Source organism: Cibotium barometz, chromosome 5 (assembly GCF_041138505.1).
Source record: "Cibotium barometz isolate CiBa-2024 chromosome 5, ASM4113850v1, whole genome shotgun sequence".
NCBI lineage: Eukaryota > Viridiplantae > Streptophyta > Polypodiopsida > Cyatheales > Cibotiaceae > Cibotium > Cibotium barometz.
The window spans coordinates 44,681,952-44,709,549 of NC_141050.1; the positions used below are offsets into that span (position 1 = coordinate 44,681,952).

The window sequence follows — 27,598 nt, forward strand, 5'->3', positions numbered from 1 at the left end:
GAGCAGCATACAATTGGTCAAGAATCCAGTATTTCATGCGAGGACCAAACACATAGAGGTCCATTATCACTTTGTCAGAGAGAAAGTGCTGGATGGTACAGTTGATCTACAGTATGTGAAGAGTGATGAGCAGGTGGCTGACATCTTTACAAAGCCACTTAGTAGAAAAAAGTTTGAGTACTTTCGTACTATGTTGGGAGTACGTGGGATGAGCTTGAGGGGGAGTGTTGAGAGCTTTGATAGCCCAAGCTCATCTATATCTTCATCTATGGCAGTACATCATGATCTTGAGAGGGGCTGTTGAGATTCAAGCTCGATGATGTCAGTGTGTGCCAGCTATGCTATGTGCTGGCATGTTAGGTAACAGCATGTGTGAGACATAATTGACCGCGTCTAGCTGGTCATAGTGTGTGGACATTAGCTAGGGGTAGATGCGTGTGGACACAACTCATAGTGTGTCTAGTGTATTATGGATTATGGCTTTATGCATTGTGTGAGAAGGGAGATGGCTTCCCTCTATGGTTAGGGTTTGCAATATACATTAGGGTTTGCTCCTGTGTGTGTGTCTCCTCTCCCTCTACCTGTTTTTTAACATTCCATACATCCATCCACATCAATCCACACCTCAATCCACATCGTCCATACATCCATCCACATCAATCCACATTATCCACACATCAATCCACATCATCCATTCACATCAAATCACATTACCTACACGTCAATGCACATCATCTATACATCCATCCACATCATCCACATCAATCCACATTATCCACTCATCCATCAACATCAATCCACATTACCCATGCATCAATCCACATTATCCACTCATCCATCCACATCAATCCACATTATCCACACATCAATCCACGTCATCCATACATCCATTCACGTCAATCCACATTACTCACACATCAATCACTACAAGACAATGCTGCCATACACGCGTTTCATACACGCGATAAATTACGAACGCGTGTATGGTCGCGCTTGTATTTGAATAGAATCGGGCGCGTGTATTTTAGCATTTAAGTTCGCGTGTATATTTGCATTTATCAACGCGTGTATAAACGCGTTTATATACACGCAATAATACACGCATAAATACACGATAATATTCACGGGGTAATACTCGCTATTATACACGGATAAATACACGCTACTATACACGGATTAATACACGCATGGCAGAGAAAAACTGAAAAAAAACTGAATTCCTTTACAAAATCAAAAACTATTTTCCTTAAACCATCTCATAGTACATTACAGTATACATCATTACACAATCCCACTACATGCATTTACAACAATGAAATATATTCAAAAATAAATCATGCATATGAGATGATAGAAATGTCATCAATTTAGAACATACAGTGACGGATTGGTTAGGGTTCGATCTCATCTTCAATAAGATCCATCCTTGCCAAACGATCAACATCAATATCCATTTGATCAATTGGTAAGGCTACGATTAAATTTATTCCACTATCGATATTCTGTACTTCATTGATAATGGTATCGATGTCCTGATCATCCTCATCAACATCACCATCATCCTCAATGGTAGGGTCATTCTCATGATCATGAGAAATGGCATGCTCATCCTCATTATCATGATCATCTCTTATTTCTTGATCATCGATCACAACATCTTCAATGGCATGTTCGACGTCATCTTCATTGCGGCTTGTTACATCCTCCATATGCTCCATATCAGCGAATGTATTATACATCACTTTGGAACGTGGTGCAATAGGAATGACGTACCACCATTTGATGTCATGCACCATTGGTAGATAGATAACCTACTCAAATACACACTGTACAGTAATTAATTAGCATATCAAAAGTCAAGGGGTACGCGAGCTTAGATATATATGTACATGAAACACATTAGTAAAAAAATGCATACCTGCTCACATTGTTGTGGCAATACGAGCCTATCTTTCTTTGTTTGCTAGAACTTTGTAGAGTCAATAGTTACATATCCACTTGCATGGCGTTTTATCGTTGCATCAGGCCCTTTTTCCACCACGTTCATTTGCCATTTGACATCCAAAACATACACAAAGAAGCGACGAAAGTCAAGCCTAAATATGTCTTGGATTATGCCACAATAATCATCCATTTTTCCATTAGCTCCCTCAAAGCTACTAATGACACCGCAATCTTGTGTATTTCTCTTTTCATCAATTCTTTGTGTTCGAAAATGCTTGCCTTCACACCATATAGCATTGAACATAGTGCACTGGACCAAAATAGAAGCAATATTTGTGTAAGCAATGTGAATAAATATTAAAAGCAAATCACTTACAACTAATGCAAAACATTAGTTCTATGTACCTTTGACATGCATCCTCGTGCATACTCTCATTCTTCCGCCGTGATATGCAGCCCCTCGTCGCTCTCTGCTCTCTCCATTTCCTCATGCAACCAATCAACATGGATATCATTCAGAAGTGTTGCTAGATGCTTAGGGTACGCCTTCCGAGAGCCATGTTGCCTCCGAAAGAGAGCTCTTTCTGCTTGCCTTTTTGTCTTTGCATCCTCATATCTTGTAACCCATCTGCTCATCACATCACTATTAAGGATACAAGTGAAATTGAGATCATCAATCAATGTTCTGTCAATTACTTTACTCTGTCCTTTTCCTTGAGGCACAATAGAGGTCATCCTCAAGTCCTCTTCATTGCTCCATAGTCGTGGCAAAGAGCTGTCCACCTGACCAAGAAATTCTGAAATATATACAAGAGACTCTTGTATCAACCAACCCTCGGCCATGCTTCCTTCAGGCCTTGCACTTTGCCTCACAAAGTCTTTTAAGGTCTTCATGAAGCGCTCTAGGAAGAACATCCAACGTGCATGCACAGTACCACATAAAGCAATTTCGTCCACTAAATGCACAATGAGATGTAGTTGACTTGTGAGAATGGTTCGCGGAAAAGTCTCCTCTACCAAACAAACCACCTCCACTGCCATAACACGCGCATCATCCAACGTGGCTGGATCAATTGCTTTGGAACTAACATATCTGAAAAATAAATAAATAGTACGTTATACCTCATGCACGTTCATTTTGCAAGGTATAATGAAGGGTGATCTGAGCATGGGTTTTACATACCTCACAAGCTCGCCCATCTTATAAATACATTTTTTCAAACTCTTATTCGCACAATGGTCGATGCTAGTAGGTAGTATGAACTGCGCACATAAGAGCACATTTATGGTTTATGGCATTACAAAATTTAATTTCAACGTACGTACAAGACTTGGAAAACACTTACTTGAAGCATCTTGTGCCAATCGTGGGACTTCAACCCATATAGTTGCTCAACGCCTCTTTTCTTAGTGGTTGTAAAGGCTCCCTTCAATGATCTCATGCATCCAGTGGGAGTACGCAAAGTGGTGATGGCCTACTTTACCTGCTTCTCCTCTTTCTTTGATATAATCCATGGTGCAGGCGGAAGACGAACGTGCCCACCCACCTCTCGTGGCCAAGCTTGACGCATACGTCCTGCGACCCGCAAGTCCTCACGTACGCTAACATTGTCTCGTTTACCAGTAATATGTTCCCAAATACCAGATCCCACATTCTTGAAGATGTGCATGGGATCAAGAAGATGGTTGATCTTAAGATGGGTCCAATATGGCAGCCGGAAAAAAATGGAGTACCTGCACAAGGGATTGCTCTATGTGACCTTTAATCCAATTAGAGACTACACAAAACAAGATTGAAAAAACATCACTATACCTGTTCATGCCATCTGGAGGAAGAATAGTTGTAGACTCCCAAATACGCTTCCAATCTTTTGCACGAAGTGTTTGTGGAGGAATGTTACTCTTACTAGCAACATATTTAGGATGATCTGAGGGGAGAAATCGATGATGATTATCGAATATAGTCTTACACAAACCATCAGCATACTCATGTACTAACGAAGGGCCACAAACAGGACATGCATGTTTACCCGATGTTTTCAAACCTGTTAAAATATAAATAAAAGTTAGAATAATAAAGTCAAACCGTCTAATTAATATATATAGCCAATAGTAATAGAGTAGGGAGGTAATTAGAATTCTTACCAGAACAATCGCTGTATCCTGGAAAGTCATGCATTGTCCACATCAACACTGCTTTTAAGTCGAAGTGTCGAGAGGAGGGAGGCCTACTAATGTCCACCACCGCAACACCTCTCCATAATTCCTCCAACTCATCAATCAGTGGTTCAAGATAAACATCCATATGCTTGACTTTATGTTTCCCTGGAATTAGAAGGGATAACATAAGATGTCCCTTCTTGATCGCCATTGATGGTGGAAGGTTGTAATTCACCAACACAACTGGCCACACGCTGTATGCGGTGCTTTTGAAACCAAATGGATTCACTCCATCCATACCCAGGCCAAGTCTCAAGTTTCTGGGCTCTGTTTTAAAGCTGGGCCACTCATCTTCAATATGCTTCCAAGCAGGAGTGTCTGCGGGAATTCTCCACATGCCATCATCCGATCGATGTGAGGAATGCCATGACATGAGCTTTGCTATGGATTTGCACTTGAACATGTGTTTGATGCGAGGAATTATAGGAAAGTGTCGCAAGACTTTACGAGGTACATCAAAACTCTTCATATCTGTTCTGTACCTTGCTTCACCACAAGTGGGACAATGTAGAGCCTCCTTATGCGTCCCACGAAAGAGAATGCAATCATTGACGCATGCATGTATTTTATCATAATCCAGTCCTCCAAGAGATGTCACATAGCACCTCGCTATGTCTCTTGAGATGGGTAGTCTATTTTCCTTTGGAAGCATGTTTGATAATAGCCTGCATCCAATATCATCAATTATAATTAGTCTTAAATCCTAAACCTTAAACCACTAATTCAAATTTGTAAGTTAGAATGCTTACTTCAACAATGCGTCAAGACTTGCATTGCTCCATCCATAAACTGTTTGTATATTAAGTAGTTCAAGTGAAGCACGTAAAACTGAGAATGTGCACCCTTCAAACACCGGTGTCGATGAAGCCTTATAAAGATGCTCTTGTTCCATATCATCGTCGTCCATACCTTTGGGATCATCCTTAAAAAGATTCCGCACCATATCATCAAGCACCTCCTCTTCCACAACTTCGTGGGGTGCAGGGCTATTGTCGTCCCTTTCCCACTCATCTCTGACAATAGATCCCGAAGCTGCAGCATCATCTCGTCGACGCTTTACGTGCTCTCGTCGCGCGTAGGGTACCATGTTAGGGTGTGGTACTGCATCCTGCTTCAATTTATCAAATTATATGTTACAACTCTATTAATTTAATTTGGATACCATGAGTCATTTGAATACCATCAATTTACATCTACTCACCTCTAAACCTGTTTGATTCCATTCTCCATACATGGAGATGTGATTCAAGGTAATTCGACGTGCTCGTACAATGCATCCTTGACATCGATTACACATACATTTGATCCGTTGTCCCAACCACACATCGCGATTACGATGACGCATTGTCTCATCTTCCCCAGAACTGCTTGAAGAGGTTGATGACATCCTGTGTACAAATCAGAAAACACAAAATCATTATATGTTTTTAATGAAAGCACAAAATCGCGTGTATTGACGCGGCTATCTCCTAAAAATTGCGTGTATTAACGCGGCTACTTCCTAAAAATCGCGTGTATTCACGCGGCTAATTTCTGCAAAACGCGTGTATAAACGCAGCTAAAATCACATACACGCGAATATACCCGCGTTTATAAATGCGAATATAAATGCGGCGGTATGTTTAAACTTAAAATAGCCCGCCTTCCCCAAATATAGATTTTGAACTAAGAAATCAACTGTGCATGCGTTTTCGCCTGTTTTCGCCTCTTCCAACAGCAAGGAGGGAGCACAGAAAGGAGCACACACACGGGAGAAGGAGGGAGCAGAGAAGGAGCAGAGAAGACTCACTTTTTCAGAGGTGAGTCACTTTGTCCTGTGCCTTGTCTCTTTTGTCAGATTTGTTTACTTTGCTCTTTGCTCTTTGGGTTTGTCTTTTTGCACACGATTGGGTTACTGCATCCTGACAGGGGCGACAATGGCTGGTCCTTTTATAAGGACATTCTGTCTTTGTCGGGGGGTCGGTCTTTTCGAGAAATTTTTTTCGCAGGTCGCGTGTACGAACGCGTGTAGAAGCGCGTGTAACTTGTCTGCAGAGTATTTTCACGCATATATACACGCATTTCTGGACGGGTGTATACACGCGTTTTTTGACGGGTGTATACACGCGTTTCTGCAGACAAAAAACTGCGGCGTTTCAGATTTCATGATTTGCAGGCAACTGACTTGAATGATGATATTTGTGTGAGTCAAGAGACAGCCCATGATGTACATGAAGATGTTTGTTGCAGGTTCTTTATGGATATTCCAGGTTCTTCATCCGATCCATTTGCGTACAACAATTGGTTGATGGAGATGATGAATCACTTTGGGTCCCAACCTGGTCCGGTTGAGCTTACAGAGTATATGTATGCCCATCCTCCTCCTTCCCTGCCTGGTGTCTATACCCCTACCGCGAGTATCCAGGGCACTCCAGTTCCGTCTATTCCTCCGAGTCCGACGAGACGGCATGCAGCTTCTCCTCTTCCACGTCCACCGAGGAGACATACCTCGTCCCAGACACACTCACGTACACCCTCACAGCCACCATCATGTGCTCCCTCAGAGCCACCGTCACGTCAGGGCTCACAGCCACCGTCACGTAGACAATCCCCCAGTCGTGACTCCACCCGCAGCAGTAGGAAGAGTGGGAGTGGAGGATGCGGCGGGTGCTTTGGTGGGGGAGGTGGGGGAAGTGGGGGAGGTAGTAGGGCACGCGGTGAGAGAGGAGATAGAGAGAGAAGAGTTAGAGGAGACAGTTCGGAAGAGGAGGAGATGAGAGAGATAGAGAGAGTAGTCTGCTATGATGTGACGGATAGGGGCGGGATAGTGATGGATGCGAGGGGGAGGGAGGTAATGGAGTACATGCGTGGGGTAGTATCAAACTCATATAGAAATTGTTTTATTAAATTTAAAGATCAAAATAGCCGATTAGTTGGGGAGGTGATAGAGGCTGTACATAGTCGGTACCCCAATCCTCCACATGCTACATTCTCGGATGTATGGGGAAGGACGCGAATAAGGGAGATCTTAAGTAATAAAAGATCTCACCTTAAAAAACTCGCGTACGATGACCGGCTAAATGTAGCTGCGGGTGGCTATCCTGCCGAGAAACCTGCCACTGCGCACAAACGCGAGTGGAAGGAGGCAAAGAAACGAGCAGAGGGTGGCGTGAAGAGCAGGCAGCATGTGGAGGCACGACGGATCTAGATGGAGACCATTGGATCTTCGCATTTCGGATCTGGCGGCGTCGAGTCATGGGAGGCAGAGTTCGTAAGTATCCTGCCACTTTATTTGATCGTTTACTTAATTCATTGATTCTATGATTGTTTTAATCTTACAAATTGTGTTGATTATAATACAGCGACGGGTTACGGGGAGGAAGCCCACAACCCACGATACTGCGTATGCTCGCCGGCATAGCAGACGTGACACGTGGGCCATCTTCAGAGCCGAGGGACGTATTACGGACGCGCAGTTTGAGATGGCCATGAGACCATACGGTTGACAGGTACTTGAAAATTCGTAACGAATGGTTTTGGTTTATTGAATTGCATATATATATACTTATATACTATATATTACTTGAACAGGCACAAGCTGCTGATGATCCACCGGCCGCCGCTGCAGAGGGTGGACGTGAGCACTACTCCTCGGACATTCCGACCGATGTGAGCTCATCTGAGCATGGGGGGAGCACCGAGTCATCATCTGGGTCTGAGTAGTACTCAGACTTGTAGTATCACATTCCATATTGAGGATGTGATTGTATATATTTTTTTGTAAACTCAAGCCATGGGCTACTTCGAGATATGGACTCCCTTGTATACATGTATGAAATTTTGATAGTAATATTGAATTGATTGATCGATAGTACTACATTCATGTCTGTCTTGAATCGTGTAATGACAATGTATGCATTCATGTCGTTCTTGTCTTAATCTCCCTCGTGCATATGTTCTTCGTGGATGGTCTAATGGGATGGTCTAATGTACCAAAAACCCTAAACCAGAGAGTGCTATTGGGTGCTGGAATGCTGGAACAGTATTCAGGCACCAAATAGCACTCTCTGGATTTTTTTTTTTGCTCTCTGTTCGCGTGTATAAACGCGTCAGAACTGCTAAAATATGCGTGTATCTTCGCGGATACCCTGGAAATTACGCGTGTATTAATGCGTATAAACTGGCAAGCACGCGTGTATAAGCGCATCTAAATTTAAAAAACGCGTGTATAGACGCAGGTATAAACGCGTCTGGGACATTGGAACTGAACAGGATGCGGCTATACACCCGTGTATAAGTGCGTCTAATATAAGAAAAAGCGTGTATAGCCGCGTGTATCAACGCGTCTGTGTAAAAAACGCGGCTACACACCCGTGTTTACGCGCGTCTGAGTGGTACTATACACGCGGTTTTACACGCATGTCTCTGGCCGCGATGATACACGCGCTGATACACGGGCCCGCTACTTTTTTTCACAAGTCATTTTTAGCGGCTAAGAGCGCGGGTATGAGCCCGATCCCTTGTAGTGAATCCACATCATCCATGCATCCATCCACATTATCCACTCATCTATCCACATCAATCCACATTACCCACATATGAGACTCAACTACATTTTTTCCCAATCGTATACGGTTATAAAAGAAGGACTTAGTACCCTTTTTAATGAAGATGCCTATTATTAGCAGTGCCTCGACCTACAAAAAGACAAGGCAAACAATAATTTAAATAACCATAGACTTCGAAATCATTGAACATTGATTATGGTATCTTTCTTCTTACCTACTCCTCTGTAATCTTTCTTGAGTAGCACTATGGGATAATGTAGTGTAAAAATTACTTTAATTTGAAGCCTTGTTTATTTGCATGTAGCTAAACAATTCCAAAATGGTGCAAATGTACCACCCTCTATCCAATGACATAACTCTTTGCAAGGAGTGCCACATTATTTGATACCTTGATACAAAATTTATTCCATGGTGGCACTTCAAAAATCTTTAGAGCTACTTAAAAACATTAGAATCAAATACATGTAATAGTAGGCGGTTTCACTTTGTCTAGGAGAATGTAAGAATACTAACCATGTTCAAATCTAAGCTCTGAATAGCATAATAGTAGGCGGTTTCACTTTGTCTAGGAGAATGTAAGAATACTAACCATGTAATAGTAGGTGGTTTCACTTTGTCTAGGAGAATGTAAGAATACTAACCATGTTCAAATCTAAGCTCTGAATAGAATAATTTGTTGGAAAGCCTCTATACAATAAGTGTACCACCTCATCTGAAGCCTTGTTTGTAAATTCTAAGATCTCGTGTAGGTATTCTTCTCAAAAACAAAGGAATCCTACACACCTCATACCATATTACTTAACATTAAAGCATGACATCATTGACTCATGATGATGACCTTGTATGACATCTCGACCACGTTATGTAGAGGTGCTTACTCGAGCTCATTCTCATATGAGAGCTCAGCCACATCCATTTGCATAGCATGCACATGCAGATGTGCACACACCTTTACACCCCCCATGCATGTGCACACATACCCCACCCACATGCACCCACCTTCGTGCATACACCTTTGCACTTTGTGCATACACCACACAAATGCACCCACCTTTGTGCATGCACCTTTGCACTTTGTGCACACACCACACTCACCTACACATGCACTTACACTCGTATGTGCACATTCACCCTTGCATGCACACAATGCCCCCCTCTTTCTCTAAAAAAAATAAATCCCCTCTCTCCTTTTCCTTACCCCAAAGCACACACACACACACACAGATATGACTTTGTATGCAAGCCCTTCGTCACATCTTTCTATGAGACTGATGGTATCATTGGTATCAATGAAGGTTAGTACGTGTCATCCCAAGTCGGGCTCAACCTACTACATGTCCTCCACTTTTAGTACAAAACCCTTGTTTAGAGGTGCCACAAACAAGCTACTACATGTCGAATTCTCCACTTTTAGTAAAAAAAACTTTGTCTAGGGGTACCGCACAACCTACTACATATCCAATCCTCCACTTTCAGTACAAAACCCTTGTCCAAAAATGCCGCACAAGTTACAAAAAAAAAGGAGTTGAAAAAAGCAGCATGTTGGAGTTTTCACCTGAAAGAAGTTTCTACACAAGTCCACCTTTTTTCCAACCCCAATACATGCCATCTGTAATATATCCATGGCCTTTGCATGTAATAGACACAAAGGCAATGTTCTTTCACCAACCTACATTGAGCCTCATCTCACTAACAACCGTTGAGGTACATCTTCGAATGGGGGGGATGATGGCGTGGACGCAAGGCTAGCCCATGGTACAACCCATCACCTAGCCTTTCTCAAATCAACAATATGAACCTTACGTAGCCACATCTTTGGACACACCACCCATTTTTCCAAACTACCTCTATCCCTAGTGCTCTCAATAATGCCAAATCCATGGAGCCAAGGCCACCCACAGCTCCATTTTAACCATAAGAAAAGCCCACTACCATGCCCCCAATATTGTAATAATCCCACTACCATGTTCCCCCAATATTGTAATAATCCCACTACCATGTTCCCTAATAATATAATAATCTTTGTCAAGTAAATGTTAAAGAAACCAAAAAAGAGAGTTGGAGAAAGCAATTGAGTTAGAGAAGTGTACACACACAGGCGCACCTTTTGCCCATTATTGCCCATGCATGTCACCTATGTATTTCACTATAGGCATCATAATTTTTCTGCTTCTAGTATCTCACAGCACATAAACACATGTACCTCCAACTAGCCTCGTTAAAACGATAACCCTCGAGTTACATCCCTATATGCGGGAAGCTTGGCAGGTGCCCTAGCCCATGTGGTATAACCTAATGCTTGGATAACCCTCAACCTTGTGGGTATCTCCAAAAATCTTCAATGCATGTAACCACTGCTTTGACTCCACCAACACAAATGTTAGCCATAAAGAAGCCTCATCGTTCAGCATGACACTATGAGATTGGGACACTCTTGTGTCGTGCCATGAAGTTCCAGACCATCACCGACTCCCTATGCCAAGCATTCCATGGTGGTTCTAGCACTCATTCCACAAATCATAAGGTGCAAACCACTTCTACTAACTACCTCATGTTGATGGATCCACACCACTTCCACAACTAATGGACGCCTAGCATAAAGAACTTCTACACAGCCTATCACTTTCCATGTTGTCTCCACATACTTCCTACCATCAGAGCTACCCAAAACTTCCCAGCACTTTTCCTTGCATCCAATTACGGATCGGTCCAAAAGCATTCTACTTAACCTTATCTGCCAACTTTATTGCGTATCGTAGACCATTCACACCTTTCCACCACATCAATAGAGCGGTAGCGGCTTCACCACATTAGGACCTCAATGGAGTCTTCTTGGACTCTTTTATTTGGCAGTTTAAGGGAGTCAAACCTTTTCTCTTAAGAAGAAACGTTTTCTAATTAGAAGCTTCAAAACGGCTACTTTATGCGAATTTGAATTTTGGAGGGAAAATGAAATTTAAAGTCTAGCGGATAAAACCATATCATATAACATATCTATGGAAAGCTCTTGATGCGTAGATCACGAATTTGTAATCTCCGCTCAAATCAGAGCTTGTATGTAGAAGTTATGGAGGTCCGAAAATTGTAAAATTGCCCCCCCCCCCCCCCCCCCCCCTTTGGGGAGAAAAGTACACCCTTTGACCACTCTTACACCTCCCTTACAAACCCAACATTTCAGTCCACATGGCAACCCCCCATTTGGCTATTCCTTAATCACCTTGATTAGGCTGGGGCAAATTAAAGGGCCCAAGAAGACCCCATTCACTTCCTAATGCCAACTTGGGTGATGTGAGAACCCAATCACCATTAGGAAGGGGGATATGTTAACCACTCCATAGGTTAACATGATTTTACTCCCCTGGCCTACCAAGGCGCTTTGCCATCTTACTCAATCGAATGACACTTATCTTTTCTAAGATAGTGCTAGAACATAACAAACCCGAATTGGAAGTAATGTGCTTTCTAGCACCATTATCAAAATACCAGACATATTGATCTATCACTTACATGCATACATCATGGACATAAGGGTCATAATTATAGTGTATAATTATGCCTAATCATCCTATGCGTAGTTCCTTGACTCCTCCTTTTAAAAACTTGGTGCTAATGCATCAGCCACCACCACCAGAAGATATATATGTGTGTGTATATATGTATATATATGTGCATGTATGTGTGTGCGTGCGCGTGTGTCTTCTTTCTTCTATGTGATCTTTATGTGTGTGTGTGTGTGTGTGTGTGTGTGTGTGTATCAAGTTTGACGACCGTGAGTATGTACACAAAGATGAGAGAGATTAGGTCAAAGAAGGAGGAGGAAGTATAACCCCTCCGGTGGGTCTAGGTGTCTCTAATTAGATCTCTTATAAAAAGGAAGAGTTTCCGGAAGCTACCACACGGCAATAATTTGGAGGTTTGAGGAAGCAATTTGGAGGTTAGAGAAGGAGTAGGTTCCTTTTACTCTAGGAATTTGAGAGATATCAAGCTGAAAATTTTAGAGATGCGAGTCACAGCTCACGCATCAGTTTTCCATAAAAGCTATGGAAAAAGGAAGTTGTTATCAACAAGCAATTCCTCTAAGAAAAAGTAGAGCAGAGTCAAAGAGATCATGTTTCACCACCCACCATTATTAAAACAACCGCTTGTTGGGTCCTCTCTAGACATAGTGCCGTGCCATGCCATGCCATGCTTTCTCCTCATGAGTCATGCCTCTTGAGGCTGAGAGTCTGTAGCTGTACCACATGCACTGCCAAAACCCTTGAAAAATCCAAGGACATGATCATTCACTACCGCTGGTTTTTCTTCATGCAAGAAGTGCTGGACACCTTCCAGCACAACAATATCCTTGAGATTGGGCACATCGGCTCCCATCCCACCTCCATGTATGTATTCTTTAGCACCAGGAAAACCATACACAATATCTTTGTCTCCTACAATGAACAGTGTTGGTACTGTCACCTTGCTACCTGTCCATGGAGCCGTGAGTTCCCAGGACCTGCAACACCACACACATCACACTCCTCAATATCAGCGTACGTTAACACCTAGCTAACCTTGGTGTGAAACAGTACTCTATATTTAAATACAGTATGAGAGGTGGCGTCGTCTCCTATATGCACACAAACACTTGAAAGTCACTTATTATGATTCACAACAAGTGTGTGTGTGCGGCTCTTACAGGTCCAACGCCCTGTAGTAATTGAGGGGAGGAGTGAATCCATTTTTCTTGAAGGCAGTGACATAGAATGCAACATCATCCTCTGATATCCAGTCTGGAAGAGGCAGCTCCTCAGTACTTCCCTCCCAAAGCTCCAAGTTTTGAGACAGTGGAGAGCAAAACAATTTCTTGAAAAACAGCTCTAAGGACATTCTTGCGATCATTGCCTCTACTTTTCCTGGCTCCTGGGACAGTAGCGATCAAATTTATGACCAAGGAACTAATATACATCAATGGGATTAAACCCTAGTTTAAAAAATAATTACTTACAGATGCGTCCAGTGGTACAAAAAGCAACACTAGATGTTAAACACACCAAGATGGAACATTGCTTCTTTTAAAAAAAAAAAAATTAAAGGTTTTACTTAGGCTGCCAATGAACCTATCTTCGCATACTTATCTGTCTTGTTACAACTCACACCTTGTGTGATGATGAGAAAGGCATTCTATTCTAGTAGGTATCAGCAGCTTGGGCGGCAAAAGGCCCCATGATGAGCTTCAATTATTGTTAACTCTTACTTTCAAGCTAATAAACAGCTGTTAGTACCTGAAATTTGCACATATAATGTTCTTCTCCATACGTGGACCTTAAATTTTGCACAAGGCTGCCAGCAGGGTGCCGTGGAAGGAAATGGACACCAAGACTGGCAAGTGCAATAACTCTATCAGGGCGGAATAGGCATAGGTACCAGCCAATTATAGCACCCCAATCATGGGCAACTTGTCTAAGTCCCACGCTTTTTAAAAAAGCGCGGAGCATGGGATCTACGGCTGGGAAGTGGGGTGGGCTTTTCACGGGAATCTGGGCCGTCGAAAGTACGAAACTAGGCCAAAAATATTGAACTCGGGCATCGGGCTGATGTGGAAGATTTTTGCGTGCGTGGCTCTTCTTGTCCTTCTCACTCTGGCATCTGGCGGACCTGACGCGGCAGACCCTAATCCTAAAACCAGCACGGTTGCATCTCTCTCTCTCTCTCTCTCTCCCCCTTCCCTCTGTTAGCTCTCTCTCTCTCTCTCTCTCTGTTAGCCGTCTCTCTCTCCCCCCCTGCCCCCCCAAAACCATCTCTCCTGCTTCATTTGGTTCTTGTTCTTTCCCGGCCCGGCTCCATCCTCTTTACGCAGAGGAGCTGCCACCAAAGATACAAAACTTCTGCCATAGCTGGCTCTACTGGATCTTCTTAAGAAGCACAGCTTGCATTGGAAGGTGTTTTCATGTACAGGCAGAAAGCGTGGGACTAGTATGGAGATACACGAATGCAAGCAAGCTCCGCATTATGTAATTAAGGAGTGATTGGAAGATGGAGGGTACAGCAAGGTCCCTGTGTATGTCAATGTGCTTTGTCTCTCTTACATCATCTTGATATTGCGAACATGCAAGCCATGGAAGGTGAGTCTATTTTCCCATTTTCTTTCCAGTTTGCTTGGATTTGGGTTTTCATCTTGAATGCTTAGTTTCCAAGAAAAATACAATTCATCGATGTTTGAGGGTCGGCTGCATAGATTGATGAAGGTGCATATGCTTAGCTGCTCAGATGGCATATCTTCGCTTGTGTCTTTTTCATGTGCATGCATGCAGATGGTGACTCTAATGCTTTAGTTATGTTGCTGCCCTTCCTCTTGACTAAGTCCCACGCTTTTTAAAAAAGCGTGGAGCATGGGATCCACGGTTGTGAACTGGGCCAGGATCATATTTATACAGGCTAGATTCAAAGCTGATTTTTTGCACTAAGGTTGGCTTGCAATTGGAGAGTGGCTCTTCATAGAGATTTGTAAGGTGCAGCAGAGCAGGGTTTTTTGGGAATGGCACCTAGAAACCAACAGGGCAAGGGCAAGAAGGCTCTTGCACAACAAGATTGCAAGCTGGGAAAGAAGGTCGTTGCAGGGCAAGGAAGCAGCAAGGGTAGAGACGACGATGGGTTGGATCCAAAATTGGAGAAGCAAGCCTCGACTCTGCCCAAATCACCAAATTTAGGTGGAACATTTGAAGAAGGGGCTGCCCCTGATAGCCTTAACAAAAGGCCACGAAAAAAGTTGGAGGTTAGAATGGGTATGGCTGCATCAAATGTGCATGAAAATTTGGAGCCGCCGGTAGATGTAGTCCAAGCTCCGCATGGAAAAGAGGCAATATCAAGCATCCCCCTACCATATGTGGAAGTTAAACTCCCAGATGGGAGGCTCGTTCGTCAATGTCGTGCAAGCAATGTATGTCCGACGAGCGAAGCCTTCATTGAAAAGAGGGTTCGGATGGAGGAGCACCTCCGAAAAAAGCATGGCTTACAAGTTAAAATCCCTAAGCGTGTTATTGGTCGTCCAACCAACAAGCAAATGGCATCTCGCCCAAGCCGCATATTCCCTCATCCTAATGCAAGCAGTTGGAAAAGACAAGCAGAAAAAAGATTTCATGACAAGGATAGAAAATTTGAGAGGAATCGGCTGACATATGAGCATGCGCAGACTTTGAAAGCGGAGCAAGCATGGAACGATCTTGAAGAGGTGTTTAGGACAGGCACAAAGGAGGACTACATTGCTTCGTGGGTGAAAGATGCGATGACATCCTACATGTCGACGGCTGCAAATCGCTTGGCCAAAATTGAGAGTCGAATCGCAGCTCATGGACATACAAAAGTAAGTCTACATGCTCCGAAAAGAAGTTTATAGTCTCTTGTTTTCATAAATATCATGATTGTTTAGTCTTTTGTTTTGGATCATGTGTGTGCTACACATATGTAAAGCATATAGTCACATGCAGTTGAATCTTGATGCATCTTGTTGAGTTAGGATGACTTAACATTAAACTAAGGTAAAAACAAATTTTGTAGACAAGCATCATTGACCTATATTTAAGGCATGTCTATAGCATGACCATAGTTTACCAAAACTGCCTTAGTTCATTGTCCCGGTCTTGATTACTAGACATCACCCTAGTTGCAAAATCATGGTTGTCCTTTTGAGGCATGTGTGTATATGCCATCTATGTGTGCTATATGTATATGTTGTGTGTGTCAAGTGTGTGCATGCATGTATATGTGTGTGTGTTATACGTACATGCCATATGTGTTTGTTGTACATATTATGACTTTGGAGTATGTGTGTAATTTCCCATCCGTGCATGCCATGTACTTCTTGCATTTCTTACATTTAGTAAGGCTTGCAAAAAATGAGAATTTTCACCTTCCAGTTCTGATGCATGTTGCAACGCATTGGAGCATAGTTCATTGTCCCGGTCTTGATGTCTAGACATGGTCATAGTTTACTAAATCTGCCCTAGTTTAGTGTCTTGGTCTTGATTACTATAGTTTGCAAAATCATGGGTGTTGTTTTAAGGTGTGTGTATGAATGTGTTATACGTACATGTCATATGTGTGTGTTTTGTATGTCGTATGTGTGTGTGTGTTATATATAATAAGTACACTGGCTTAGCTACTAGATATGTGTGTAGGTCAAACCTTTACCTGCATGGTTACACATTGTTATGGATGACCTTGACCAGCAAGAAGAGATGCAAAATCTTGAGAGTGACGAGGAGCATCATGGTCAGAATGATGGGGAGCAAAATCTTGAGAGTGACGATGAGCACCGGGAGCAAAAGTTTGAGAGTGACGATGAGCACCATGGTCAAAATGATGGGGAGAAAAAGATTGAGAGTGACGATGAGCAAAAGCTTACAAAAGGAGGGATGGGTTCAAAGGCCAGCACCAAGACGGTAAGTGTTGCTCTTTATCACTATCTTTGTTTGTACTATTTCTTTGCTCTCTTTTTGGTATATTGTCATGCATGCTTAGTGGTGATGGTTTACATTGATATGGCCTAAGTTCACTATCACGGTTTACATTCCATATCATGCATTGCGTAATTATACAATCTTGTTTGTAGGATTTGAAAATTGGTGAGAATGTTGCGCAACATGTAGACATGGAAAAAATTATGGGTGTCAAGAAGCTAGTAAGTGCTCCTTTTTCTCTCTTTTGTTTAGAGCTATTTCTTTAGTCTATTTATGATATTATTTATGTTGCCTTGTCATTCGTTGTAGATGGATGATCTAAAAGGAAGCATAGTGGACGAGGCACTTGACTGGTCATTTCAATTTATGAAGATTAGCAAACCAATGCAAGAAGGTTTGGAGGTAGACAAGGTAGATAGACATAAATATAATGAACTCTACTCTACTATGTGTTATATGCTTTCTTGAGATTGCATGGGTGCAACATTAAAGTCTTCGTAAGGTCTCTTTTCTTTTCTTTTTGTAGGCATGTGGAGCTACAAGGAAGAAGTTGCCTGTTAGATCTTCTCGATCTTCTCGTGCAATGCAAAATCACAATACCACGGTGCCAATTAATATATCTTCTCCAACTTTGTCTGAGGCGAGCAACAATATCAAGCTCACATTTGAGATCTCTAACTCGCATGTTGCCGTGGTAAAGAAAGGGGAAGGATGGCTACGAATAGCAAAACGTAATGTTGCAAGATCTAGGTTAGTGGGTCACAACTAATTGGCAGTTTTGTGTGCCCTTGTTGTATTGTAAGATCAGCATTTGTTTTTTATTTTCTCTTTTGATATTGGGATTTCCATTGCAGGTTGAATTCAGGGGTTGAGATTGAGTTCAATTCCACGAGGTATAAGCTGTATGCAGCAATAGATGAGCCACTTTTGAAGGCAATCTTTGTTGATGAGGCATCAACTAGAACTATGAATCTATTTGGAATGTAAGTTTGATAGACTTGTCATGTGTTCTATGTCATGTTGTATGGATGAGCGTTTATTTGCCCCCTTTCATGCACAGATGGATGGAGAATATGTTGCCATGCACCGTTCTTGAGAAGGTGTTGTTCGTTGACTCCATGTGGTATTCCATGACGTTGGAGCTCCGTGTCACACACCTTTCGGGTTTCTTTGCTGGCATCGACATGTCCAAACTTGAGTTGTGTTTCTTTCCTATTATTTGCAGGTGTGCACATGGCAACGGAATAGTAATCAGCTGATTTTTATTTATTTATTGCATTTAGCAGTCTGCTTTTCACTTTTGCTGGTGTGCATATGGCAATGGAATAGTACTCAATTATTTATTGCAAATAGGAGTCTGCTTTTCACTTTTGCTGGTTGTCTTGTGTGCAATAGGAGCCATTGGTCTCTCTTCGTGCTTTATGTCAACAAGGACAAAAGGGTGCTTCGTTTACGGGGGAAGAAAAACTATCTGTTGTACTTGGACTCTTTGGGACTTACAGACCCAAAGGAGTGTTTGGAAAGCTTATACAGGTATACGTACAAAACTAGTGTCTTTGTGAATATGTAGGTCACATATTCTCTCACAAAGCATAACACAATCTAAGCTTTGTATTTTATGCAGCGCTCTTAAGTGCTTGGCGCCGCATGTGGCTGATTCAGTTGTCCAATGTGCTCTTTATGATCCTGCAAAAGAGCTAGACCTAAAGATTGTTGAGGTGGAGGCTAGTTTTCTTAGTTGTTTCGTTGGTATATCAATGTTGAATTATGTGTCCATATGCTATTTGTGCATGATTTTTTGTTGTCTACATCCTATATGTAATTTTGGAACAGGTACCAAAGCAGCCCAACGGCACAGATTGTGGCTTCTATGTGATGACATTTGTGAGGTATCTCATTGCCGGCATACTGCAAGATGGCATAGGCAAGACATGGGTAAGTCCAATGAGCTTAGCATGGCTTGATTGGGTAAGGTATTGGAAGCTCAATGTTATATCCTTGGCTTGTTGGCATTTGTTTGCAGCTTACAAAGGATTGGTTCCAGCACGAAGAGGTGTGCAAGCTAAGGACGGAGCTACACCAATGGTGCATGAAATGCTTAGGTGAACCCTGAAGAAGCATGTTTGGTGCAATGCATCGGCACTTTTTGGATCGGCGAAACATACTTTTGAGGCGGCACACTACATTTGACGCTTGGCAGCCATACTCAGTTTTTTGGGCAGCCATCAGTTCAGTTTTTTGGGCAGCCATCAGTTCAGTTTTGGAGCAGTTCAGTTTTGAAGCAATTTCAGTTTTTTGGGCCATCAATACAGTTTTAGTGCAGCATTTTGCGAGTATTTTGGGATTAAATTCTCCATTTTTCAATATCTGCTGTAATTACATTCTAAAACAATTATATCTTGCCCACTTTTGTAATGACATTCTACTTTTGTAATGACATTCTACGATCAAATGATTAATTATACCTTGCTGCCTCTTTTAAATATTGTTTTGGACAATGGGTTCATCCTCTTATGGATGCATTGAATGTCTACCTCTATCCTTAGTAAAGTGTGTACAATCTAGGTTTTTATTATGCTTGTCAATGTTTTGGCAGTAGGATTATTGCCCTCTGGTGCAAAGGCCACTCTCTTTGCATATTTAATGTATTTAGTCATTTCCAAATTTGCCCAATTATTTAGTCTTGAAGCGTTGATTTGCTCGTGCCATGTGACTATCTCACACACACACACATACACACACACATGTATACATACATACACGTCTATAAATAAATAAATACAAGTTGTAATATGTATGCTCATAAATGGGTGCCTATTCAAGTATCCATGTGTGTGTGTGTGTGTGCGTAGCACCTAAGCTTCACACATACTCTAGCTTCACACATACCCTGAGATTAGAAGCTTCCCAACACGAGTGAGCAGTAAGGTTGTTTTTCCCAATTCCATTCTGCAAAATTTTAATAGAAAATGTAAAACCACAAGCTTCAACTACGAGCCTTTAGCATTATACCTAAGAGACCAACAAAAAACCTTGAATGCTTGATGATGCCGCTCATATCATGAAGAATGTTTAGAGCGTGCTTTTTTTATTGTACTAGATAGCTGGAAATCCCTTATTGTACCAAATCAGTGTGCAACACATGCATTTACTAATCCAACATAGCTTTGATGTATAGCTATAGCCAAATATCATAATATTTCCAACACGGACATAACACTAATGCTCATGCATTTCCAAGTCGATTTCAACTCTTGTGTTTTGACCAATACAAGGCATATATTTCCCACACCAACACACGTGTCAAACCGGCTTACATGCCGTTTATGCATCCACTTAAACAAGGCATAAATGTTTCCAAATCAGCATTTTTTATGCATGCTACTAAACCACAACTTTCTTTCATGATCTAGCATCCCCAATGCTTGCTTGTACCTCTTGCTTTGCATAAACTCTATACTTTGGCAAAAACTGCCTATTTGGGAAACCTGAAATTTCCAGTTTTGGGCATGCTGCCAAAATAGGACATGTTCAAACCTCTATGAAAACTGATGGGAGTTGTTTGTGACCTCTTATTACCATCAATCCTACATTAAAGCTACCCTCGGACGTGAAAAATGACCAGAGTTGAGCTTGTAGTGAACAAAATATGCTTACCTTATTTGAGCTTCTCTACACTTCAAGAGCCTTCCAATCAAACATTCCATAACACATGACATTCCAAGCAACACTAAAACTCTATTATATACTACAAAAAAAGGTTACAAGTTTGATTGCATTCTTGAAACGCGACAAAAAATTATAGACATAAAAGAGACAATTTCAAGTTTTACTCATGGATTCCAATGCATGAGAAATGAAACCATCTCATTATAAAGAGTACTTCCATGACAAGAGAAGCATTTAAATCTTCAAAAAATATCTTAGTTGATTGGTTGTGACATGTCTTCTCAACAACAATGATAGTACTACCGATCAACCACTGTACACAAGCATGATCCTATGTTGAGATGCATGGATCTTTTCAAGCACAATCCCGTTGTTGAGGCATAAGTTGAAGTGTCTCTCATCATCTTCATGCAAACCATATGCACAAGATATAATCACTCCATTCTGAACAGATGAATCATCACATAAGTTGAAAACTTTGTTGAGAAGATCAACTTCAGAACCGACTGGGGCATGTCTCCTTGACAAGGGGAGTAATGCATGACATGTATGGCAAGAGTGTGTTTGCAAAGGATCAATCATCAAGGTCTTGCTGTAGCAATGGGGGCAAAATATACGATTCCTCTTTTCAAACCTCACTCGACTCCTTCCATGCTGATGCTTACGTCTTAGCGTACCCGTGAAATTACGCTTTGTTGGCTGTAATGGGGTTGTCCCCTCCTCAAGAGCAACAGTACTTCCTTCATGTTTCTTACCATGACCAAGCCGAGTAAGAGTCACATGAGCTTGGATTTGGCGAATGGAGCCTCGCAAAGGTAAGTCTACCTCCTTTGGAACCACCAATGCAAGAAGACTCTCTTTTGAAACCCTCAACCGTTGAAAGATCAACTCCTTTCGTGTGGAGTCGCATGTAGAGAGACTCTCCTCGAGACCCTGCAAAATATTTTTGAAGTCCTGAATGCAAAGATCTAGTTGTTCATCAATATTAGTTGCTACTTTATGCTGCCCATGCTCAATGTTGAGCCCTATTCCTTGGTCATTCTCACCAATGTCAAGATCTTGCCCTTCTAAATTCAGCCATGGGGTACCCTCATCATTTTGTCCAACATCAACATTATGTTGCAGCTGCCCCAAAGAACGTGCATTGTCAACAATAGGCAAAATAGCATACAGACTTGGAAAATGATGCTGTAATATCAATCGAATCCCATATAGATGTTTGCAGTTGGATGTCCAATCCGGACAATCACAGTAGCTACATTGCATGCTTACATGGTACCATCGTGTGGGCTTAGACATGCTTTGGATCTTGAAAAGCATTGTTGATTCATCAATCACTTCCAACGTTGTTGAATCATCTTTGTACCTTGTAAGGATGCTCTCGCCTCCTGCGAGTCTTGCAGTGTGACTCTTGCTTGAACCTTGGATACTAAAGCGTCCAGAATCGGCTGAGAAGAAAACAAGAATCCATTCAGAGCAGCAAATCCTACCACTGAAATACTATGGCATAAAGAAAAATGGCAATTTACCTAACTCTTGTTTTTGTTTGAAAAACTCTAGTAAAGTACCCCCCATGTGTGTGCCTGTCTGAGAGTCGCCTACGAGAGCATGCAAGAGGACCAATATCGATCTATTGATTTTTGCATCCAAGAGGGTGTACTTGATGTACTGCCATAACCTCTCCACTAGGTTTGTTGTGTCGACGTTTCCATGTGGAAAAAGACGACCAAACTTGGGCCAACGTGTCCGCCACACACATGTCTGCCCACACCAACCATTAGAAACATAGCGGCATACATTCACATGTGATGAGTACTGCTGCAAGAACACTTGGAATCTTCCTTCAAATGCCTGTTCAGAATCTGCTTGCATGAGGTTTGATAGCTGATTATAAACATCATTTTGCTTGTCTTTTGAAACCTGCAAAGTAGCAAAACAACTCAGAACCATGTCCAGCACTCTAGTTGTCACTCATAATAGACAAGGGTATGAGAAGACCTGTGGCAAAAGGTTTTCCACCCATGCTTTCTTGGCATGAAACCAACATAGTAAGACATGCGCGGCGATTTGTTGACGTTGTCCTTGGTTATCTTCAAACCAGCAACAAGAATCTGCATTAACCACCTTCTGAATGGCTTGTAGCTCTATTGGGCATTTGTCGATTACAATGGCAGTAGGGCGGGTTTGAGACATTCTTGAGAAGATCAACTTGAAGGTAAGCTCTAAAGCTATGCTCTCTTGATTAGTGGCAACGTCACTTGTGCACATCATTAGCCAAATTGGAATACCGACACCGTTTTGGTTGGGCAACACAGCTGCATAGAGAGGTAGACCAAAAACATTCGTCTTAAATGTGCTATCCACAGCCCAAGCATTATGGGGAGAGAAACGCATTGCCATCTCCAACATCCACGCATCTTGAATGATAAGGATGAATGGTCTTTTGTATTCATCGATAGCATTTGGATTATAGGGTTGAACATAGATCACCTAAAATAAGAAAATGGTCACATAGGTGCTAAATTCTACCATACGAAAAGGCATAAAAGAATTGCATAACCTCCATTTTGTGGGCTACCTTGTTTTGCTCCTTCAAACGGAGTGCTTCCATGTACATTGCCTCCCAAGCATCATCTGAATTTTTCCCTGCATCAACAAGGACAGCTGACTAAATCATATTGCCCCATGACATGCAAACAAACAATCAATGTATAGCATGTTACCTTGAGTGTGCATTTGGTAGGCGATCATCTGTACCTCCTTGGGAATCATAAAGAAGCGAAAAACCACACAATCAAGGGGAGAGGAGCTCTCCATATGGAATCGCTCTTTTGATTTTGACATCTTAGCTACATGACGACATGTTCCGACGTCAAATAAGTCATCCATGCAGCATGCTATCACACGCGGGTGAATAGGCAAATAATAAAGATCATCCCTAGACCCCGGAACATGCCCTTCATGGACATTGTGTAGGAGAATGTTAACCTTATCAGAGTCATTTGCATACTCCAATACCACCTTAAAGGGGCAGCCACACCGCTTTGATTTTCGCAATCTTCGCTTTTTACCACCACTTCGAGAAGGCTTTCCCCCTCGATGGCAAGCAAACTCTTCCACCCGCTTATGTGGCCCATTGTGCTTGGACCGAAGTGACACTAGTCTTACCTTGTGCTGAATCATGATGTCAACCAAACATTCTTGAACATGAGGCTGATCTGTGACTATAATCAAAGAGGGTTTTTTGTGTTCTTTCTCACTTGCACGCACCTTATGAACATCTTGCTGATGTCTTTCATGCAACTGGCATCCACAAAGAACGATCCAATCTTTGATATAGCTTATTGGAATTCCATGGCTTTGAATATCTGTGCACCATTGTGTCTTGATTGAATTTATAGTGTCTTTCTCGCCTTGGTGTATTGCACGATCTCGAAGGAGATGAGATGCTTGTATGATGCATTCCCAATCTTCAATGGCTGCGATCTTTAGGTTGGGTGCTAATTTCAAGCAGATGTATTGACCGCCATCATGGATAGGAGCAACACACAAACCCTCCTTCATCCTCTTCCACCTTTTCAAATTAAGCAAACCTCGACAATCATGTGTCTTTAAGGTATCGAGTGTCACATTGATTTCCCCTTGAAGATCCGATTTCATTAAACTGTAGCTTTGCTTGTCAAAGGAGAAAAATGTACTTGAGACATATAAATATGGGTCCAAGGTATCCCTTGATTTGGGGCATGGGCTTTGTTGAGCATCATCCATGATGTCACAAGCTATGGGACATAGATGTTCTTCCTCATCTTGAATGAAATCATCTTGATCAATGTCATCACTCGATGTATCGCCACACATTGCATCCTCTGAGAAAGCCTCCATTTCAAATTCATTCGTAGCATTTGCTGTGTCCCAATCAACCTACGAAAAGCAACTCCTCATTACCATTCTTTTGTTGATGTGGAAAACAATGCTTGTACTATCCCAAAAAATCTAGCTTTTGACCATGCATACCTCATTGAGATTGGGGATGGGGACCTTGCATGCATTGGTTTCACCCGTTGGCAAGTTGATATCATGTACAACCTACAAAAAAACCCAATTCATTAAAACACACACACACACACACACACACACACACACAAACACATACACACACACAACTTACCTCATTTAGATCTGGAATCCAATTCATGATCAAGTCCTCTATGATGAGCTCCTATGTTTCATCTGTCCATCAATCCAAAATAGGGCCATTAGATTTAATTCAGCTCTAGTGGTAAATTGATGGCTTATGGACATAGAGAACCTTGCAAATAGAATAGCTCGAAATTGGTACCCACAGCTGCCTTCATAACCAGCCCATACAATAGAAGCAAGGGCTGCCCCTCCTCCCCATACCTTCCAGCCATAAAAAGCCCAACTTGCATGTAACTCCTAATAGAAGATGGCATGTCCATCTAGACAGGCACAAAGTAATAGAGCTTCATATTTGAGTCATTATGGAATAACTAAGCTGAAAAAGGCCTAGAAGCTCCCCATATGTAGTTGGAATTACGCCAACCATAACAACATCATGTGTTGATATGGAAGGGGATGGCTATCTATGAGGGGATGGTTGTGTTGATATGGAAGGGTGGATTCTTGCATCATATGCACAAGATGGTAATTTGTCATATAGTAGCTCAAAGTTCATAGAAGTGAGGTACCCTTGAGGGTTGCTCTCTCCACATGGATTTGGATTTAAATTCAAAGCTTCTAGCACATTGTGTATGCCCTCCTTCTCTCCCTCCTCCATTGGACTACTTCTAGCACAATCATCTCCTCCTCGTGTTGCACCTTTATCACCTCGACGACAAATGTGTAGACATAAGAGAATGAAAGAACGCAATGAGCTTTAGTTTTGGATATTGAAGCTTTGTATACAAGCTTCCATTGGATTGAATAAAGCTTTGACAACATGAAGTATCCACTGAAGACTTCATCATGCAATGGGTTTTTTGTGGATCAAATTATGGCAAAAGGAATGCATTGTCGGGCTTACTCAAAACATAAGAGGCTTGAATTGGGTGTGGAGGACTTCATGAAGCAATGCATCATCAAAAAAGAAGTTATGGCACCATGCAGCAAGGTCATTACGAAGTCAGGGATACAAGACATTATTAAAAAAGCCTCAATGATAAAATGTATTGCATTGTGCTTTATCAAGCACTTAGTGATTGGCTCTTGATTTGCAAGCTAACACAAGCTACGGATAACATTTTTTTCCCTTCAAGCTCCTTCTTAATCAATAGGAAAACAATAAAACAATGTCATGAAAACAAGAAAATAGATTGGAGAGATAGAGCGTTAAAGAACCTTACCAGATTGAATACACGTCCCTCTTCCTAGCTTGGTGGTGGCAGATTGGAGATTCTACTTCTATAGCCGGCTGCACCCCTCCTCTCTCTCTTTTATTGAAGATATGTAGATGCCATGGAGTATTCCTAGATCCTTTTCACCTCTCTCTCTATGGATGCATGAGCTATCAGCTGATTTCAAATACACTAAAATTTTGCAAGAGAGCAAGACCAATCGATAAGGTGTACAGTGTATGTGAATGTGTGTGTGTGTGTGTGTGTGTGTGAGAGAGAGAGAGAGAGAGAGAGAGAGATGCACATGTAATTCAAATTTAGCGCAATCATTTGCCTTGTGCCCCCCTCGTGTCCCTGCAGCCACGCATACATCCATGTCACACACCTCACTTGCCACGCGTGCAAAAATCTTCCACATCAGCCCGATGCCCGAGTTCAATATTTTTGGCCTAGTTTCGTACTTTGGACGGCCCAGATTCCCGTGAAAAGCCCACCCCACTTCCCAGCCGTAGATCCCATGCTCCACGCTTTTTTAAAAAGCGTGGGACTTAGACAAGAGGATGGGCAACCACAAATGCCTGCAATTATAAAATAATGAAGCATGTTGTTGGAAGATTTCCCAAATTAGCCTACGACGTAAACCCATGCTACTTCATGTATTCAGCTTCTCGATCCCAAGTACTCACATTTTTGGTGCATAGTACATAATAATATGTCAACAGGTTGCTTCTTCCATACCTTTTGGACTTGCAAGAAGTCGAGCAGGCCAATCAAATCACCCACGATCTGCAAAAAGGTGTATTTTTCCACACCTTCTGGGGCATGAGTATCACCATAACCACGCAAATCTGGAGCTATGGCATGATATCCTGCTCTCACGCATCTGCTTGCGCCATGAGTACCAGCACTCAGGAAAACCATGAAGGAATAGCACCACTGGACCTGCACACGACAAATTCCACTAAAATGAATGCCACTCCAAATTCTTGCCGGAGAGATGGAGCACGTCATCCATTCCCAGACGTCATGAGCAGCCAGGATGTGGAGATCTAGATACAGCTAGATCTAGTCATCAGTACCCATGTTTAGGCTTCTAATTAATTGTTGATGAATGAGAGATTAGATGGAATATACAAACCTGAGCCCATTTCTGCGATGTGCATGTTGATGCCGTTGGTGGTGATGGTTCGATGGCTCACACCCTCCATGGTGGTGATGTATTAGCAGCAGCTGCAGTTGAAACAGCCTACAAATTGTACTGCTGTAGGAGAAGCTTGTGAGTGTGCAGGAAATACCGATGTAGGTTTAGTGTAGTTTAATTAGAGGTACATGTAATTTGAAGGTTTCGAGATTCTGGGGTGACAATTCCCGTGTCTAGGAAAGATATATTATTATTAATTTTGACCCATATATATATGTATTTATC

The 27,598-nt window shown here is 42.0% G+C and overlaps 4 protein-coding genes and 1 pseudogene across 6 annotated transcripts; 2 read left to right on the forward strand and 3 right to left on the reverse strand.

Annotated features, from left to right (window-relative positions):
- Positions 1 to 12,891: 12,891 nt before the first annotated feature.
- LOC147638542 (epoxide hydrolase 3 pseudogene) lies at positions 12,892 to 14,188 on the reverse strand (annotated as a pseudogene). Its single transcript, XR_015265967.1, has 3 exons — positions 13,976 to 14,188; positions 13,390 to 13,613; positions 12,892 to 13,206 (listed from the first exon to the last, which is right to left on the reverse strand). The product of XR_015265967.1 is annotated as an epoxide hydrolase 3 pseudogene (transcript).
- A 198-nt stretch (positions 14,189 to 14,386) lies between these two features.
- Positions 14,387 to 17,415, forward strand: LOC147638543 (uncharacterized). The gene is made up of 3 exons (XM_086798787.1): positions 14,387 to 16,053; positions 16,919 to 17,131; positions 17,302 to 17,415. The coding sequence occupies exons 1-3, from the start codon at positions 15,229 to 15,231 to the stop codon at positions 17,413 to 17,415; spliced, it is 1,152 nt and encodes a 383-aa protein (XP_086654913.1). The 5' UTR covers positions 14,387 to 15,228.
- A 72-nt stretch (positions 17,416 to 17,487) lies between these two features.
- Positions 17,488 to 19,613, forward strand: LOC147638544 (uncharacterized). Its single transcript, XM_086798451.1, has 8 exons — positions 17,488 to 17,560; positions 17,676 to 17,899; positions 18,004 to 18,132; positions 18,210 to 18,374; positions 18,545 to 18,682; positions 18,774 to 18,867; positions 18,983 to 19,084; positions 19,173 to 19,613. Exons 1-8 carry the CDS (start codon positions 17,516 to 17,518, stop codon positions 19,260 to 19,262), a joined length of 987 nt encoding a protein of 328 aa, XP_086654577.1. The 5' UTR covers positions 17,488 to 17,515; the 3' UTR covers positions 19,263 to 19,613.
- Positions 19,614 to 21,425: 1,812 nt separating this feature from the next.
- LOC147638545 (uncharacterized) lies at positions 21,426 to 27,535 on the reverse strand. 2 transcript variants are annotated; one of them, XM_086798449.1, is made up of 12 exons: positions 27,311 to 27,535; positions 26,911 to 27,114; positions 26,477 to 26,750; positions 26,182 to 26,327; positions 24,987 to 25,048; positions 24,833 to 24,904; positions 23,542 to 24,739; positions 23,397 to 23,464; positions 22,817 to 23,308; positions 22,348 to 22,738; positions 21,865 to 22,266; positions 21,426 to 21,751 (listed from the first exon to the last, which is right to left on the reverse strand). In XM_086798449.1, the coding sequence occupies exons 5-12, from the start codon at positions 25,011 to 25,013 to the stop codon at positions 21,570 to 21,572; spliced, it is 2,832 nt and encodes a 943-aa protein (XP_086654575.1). In that variant the 5' UTR covers positions 25,014 to 25,048; positions 26,182 to 26,327; positions 26,477 to 26,750; positions 26,911 to 27,114; positions 27,311 to 27,535; the 3' UTR covers positions 21,426 to 21,569. The 2 variants fall into 2 exon arrangements, with proteins under 2 accessions (XP_086654575.1, XP_086654576.1); XM_086798450.1 differs by lacking the exon at positions 21,426 to 21,751 and having other exon boundaries at positions 22,112 to 22,266; positions 22,353 to 22,738.
- LOC147638546 (epoxide hydrolase 2-like) lies at positions 26,721 to 27,380 on the reverse strand. The gene is made up of 4 exons (XM_086798788.1): positions 27,311 to 27,380; positions 27,163 to 27,221; positions 26,911 to 27,114; positions 26,721 to 26,750 (listed from the first exon to the last, which is right to left on the reverse strand). Exons 1-4 carry the CDS (start codon positions 27,378 to 27,380, stop codon positions 26,721 to 26,723), a joined length of 363 nt encoding a protein of 120 aa, XP_086654914.1.
- Positions 27,536 to 27,598: the final 63 nt, after the last annotated feature.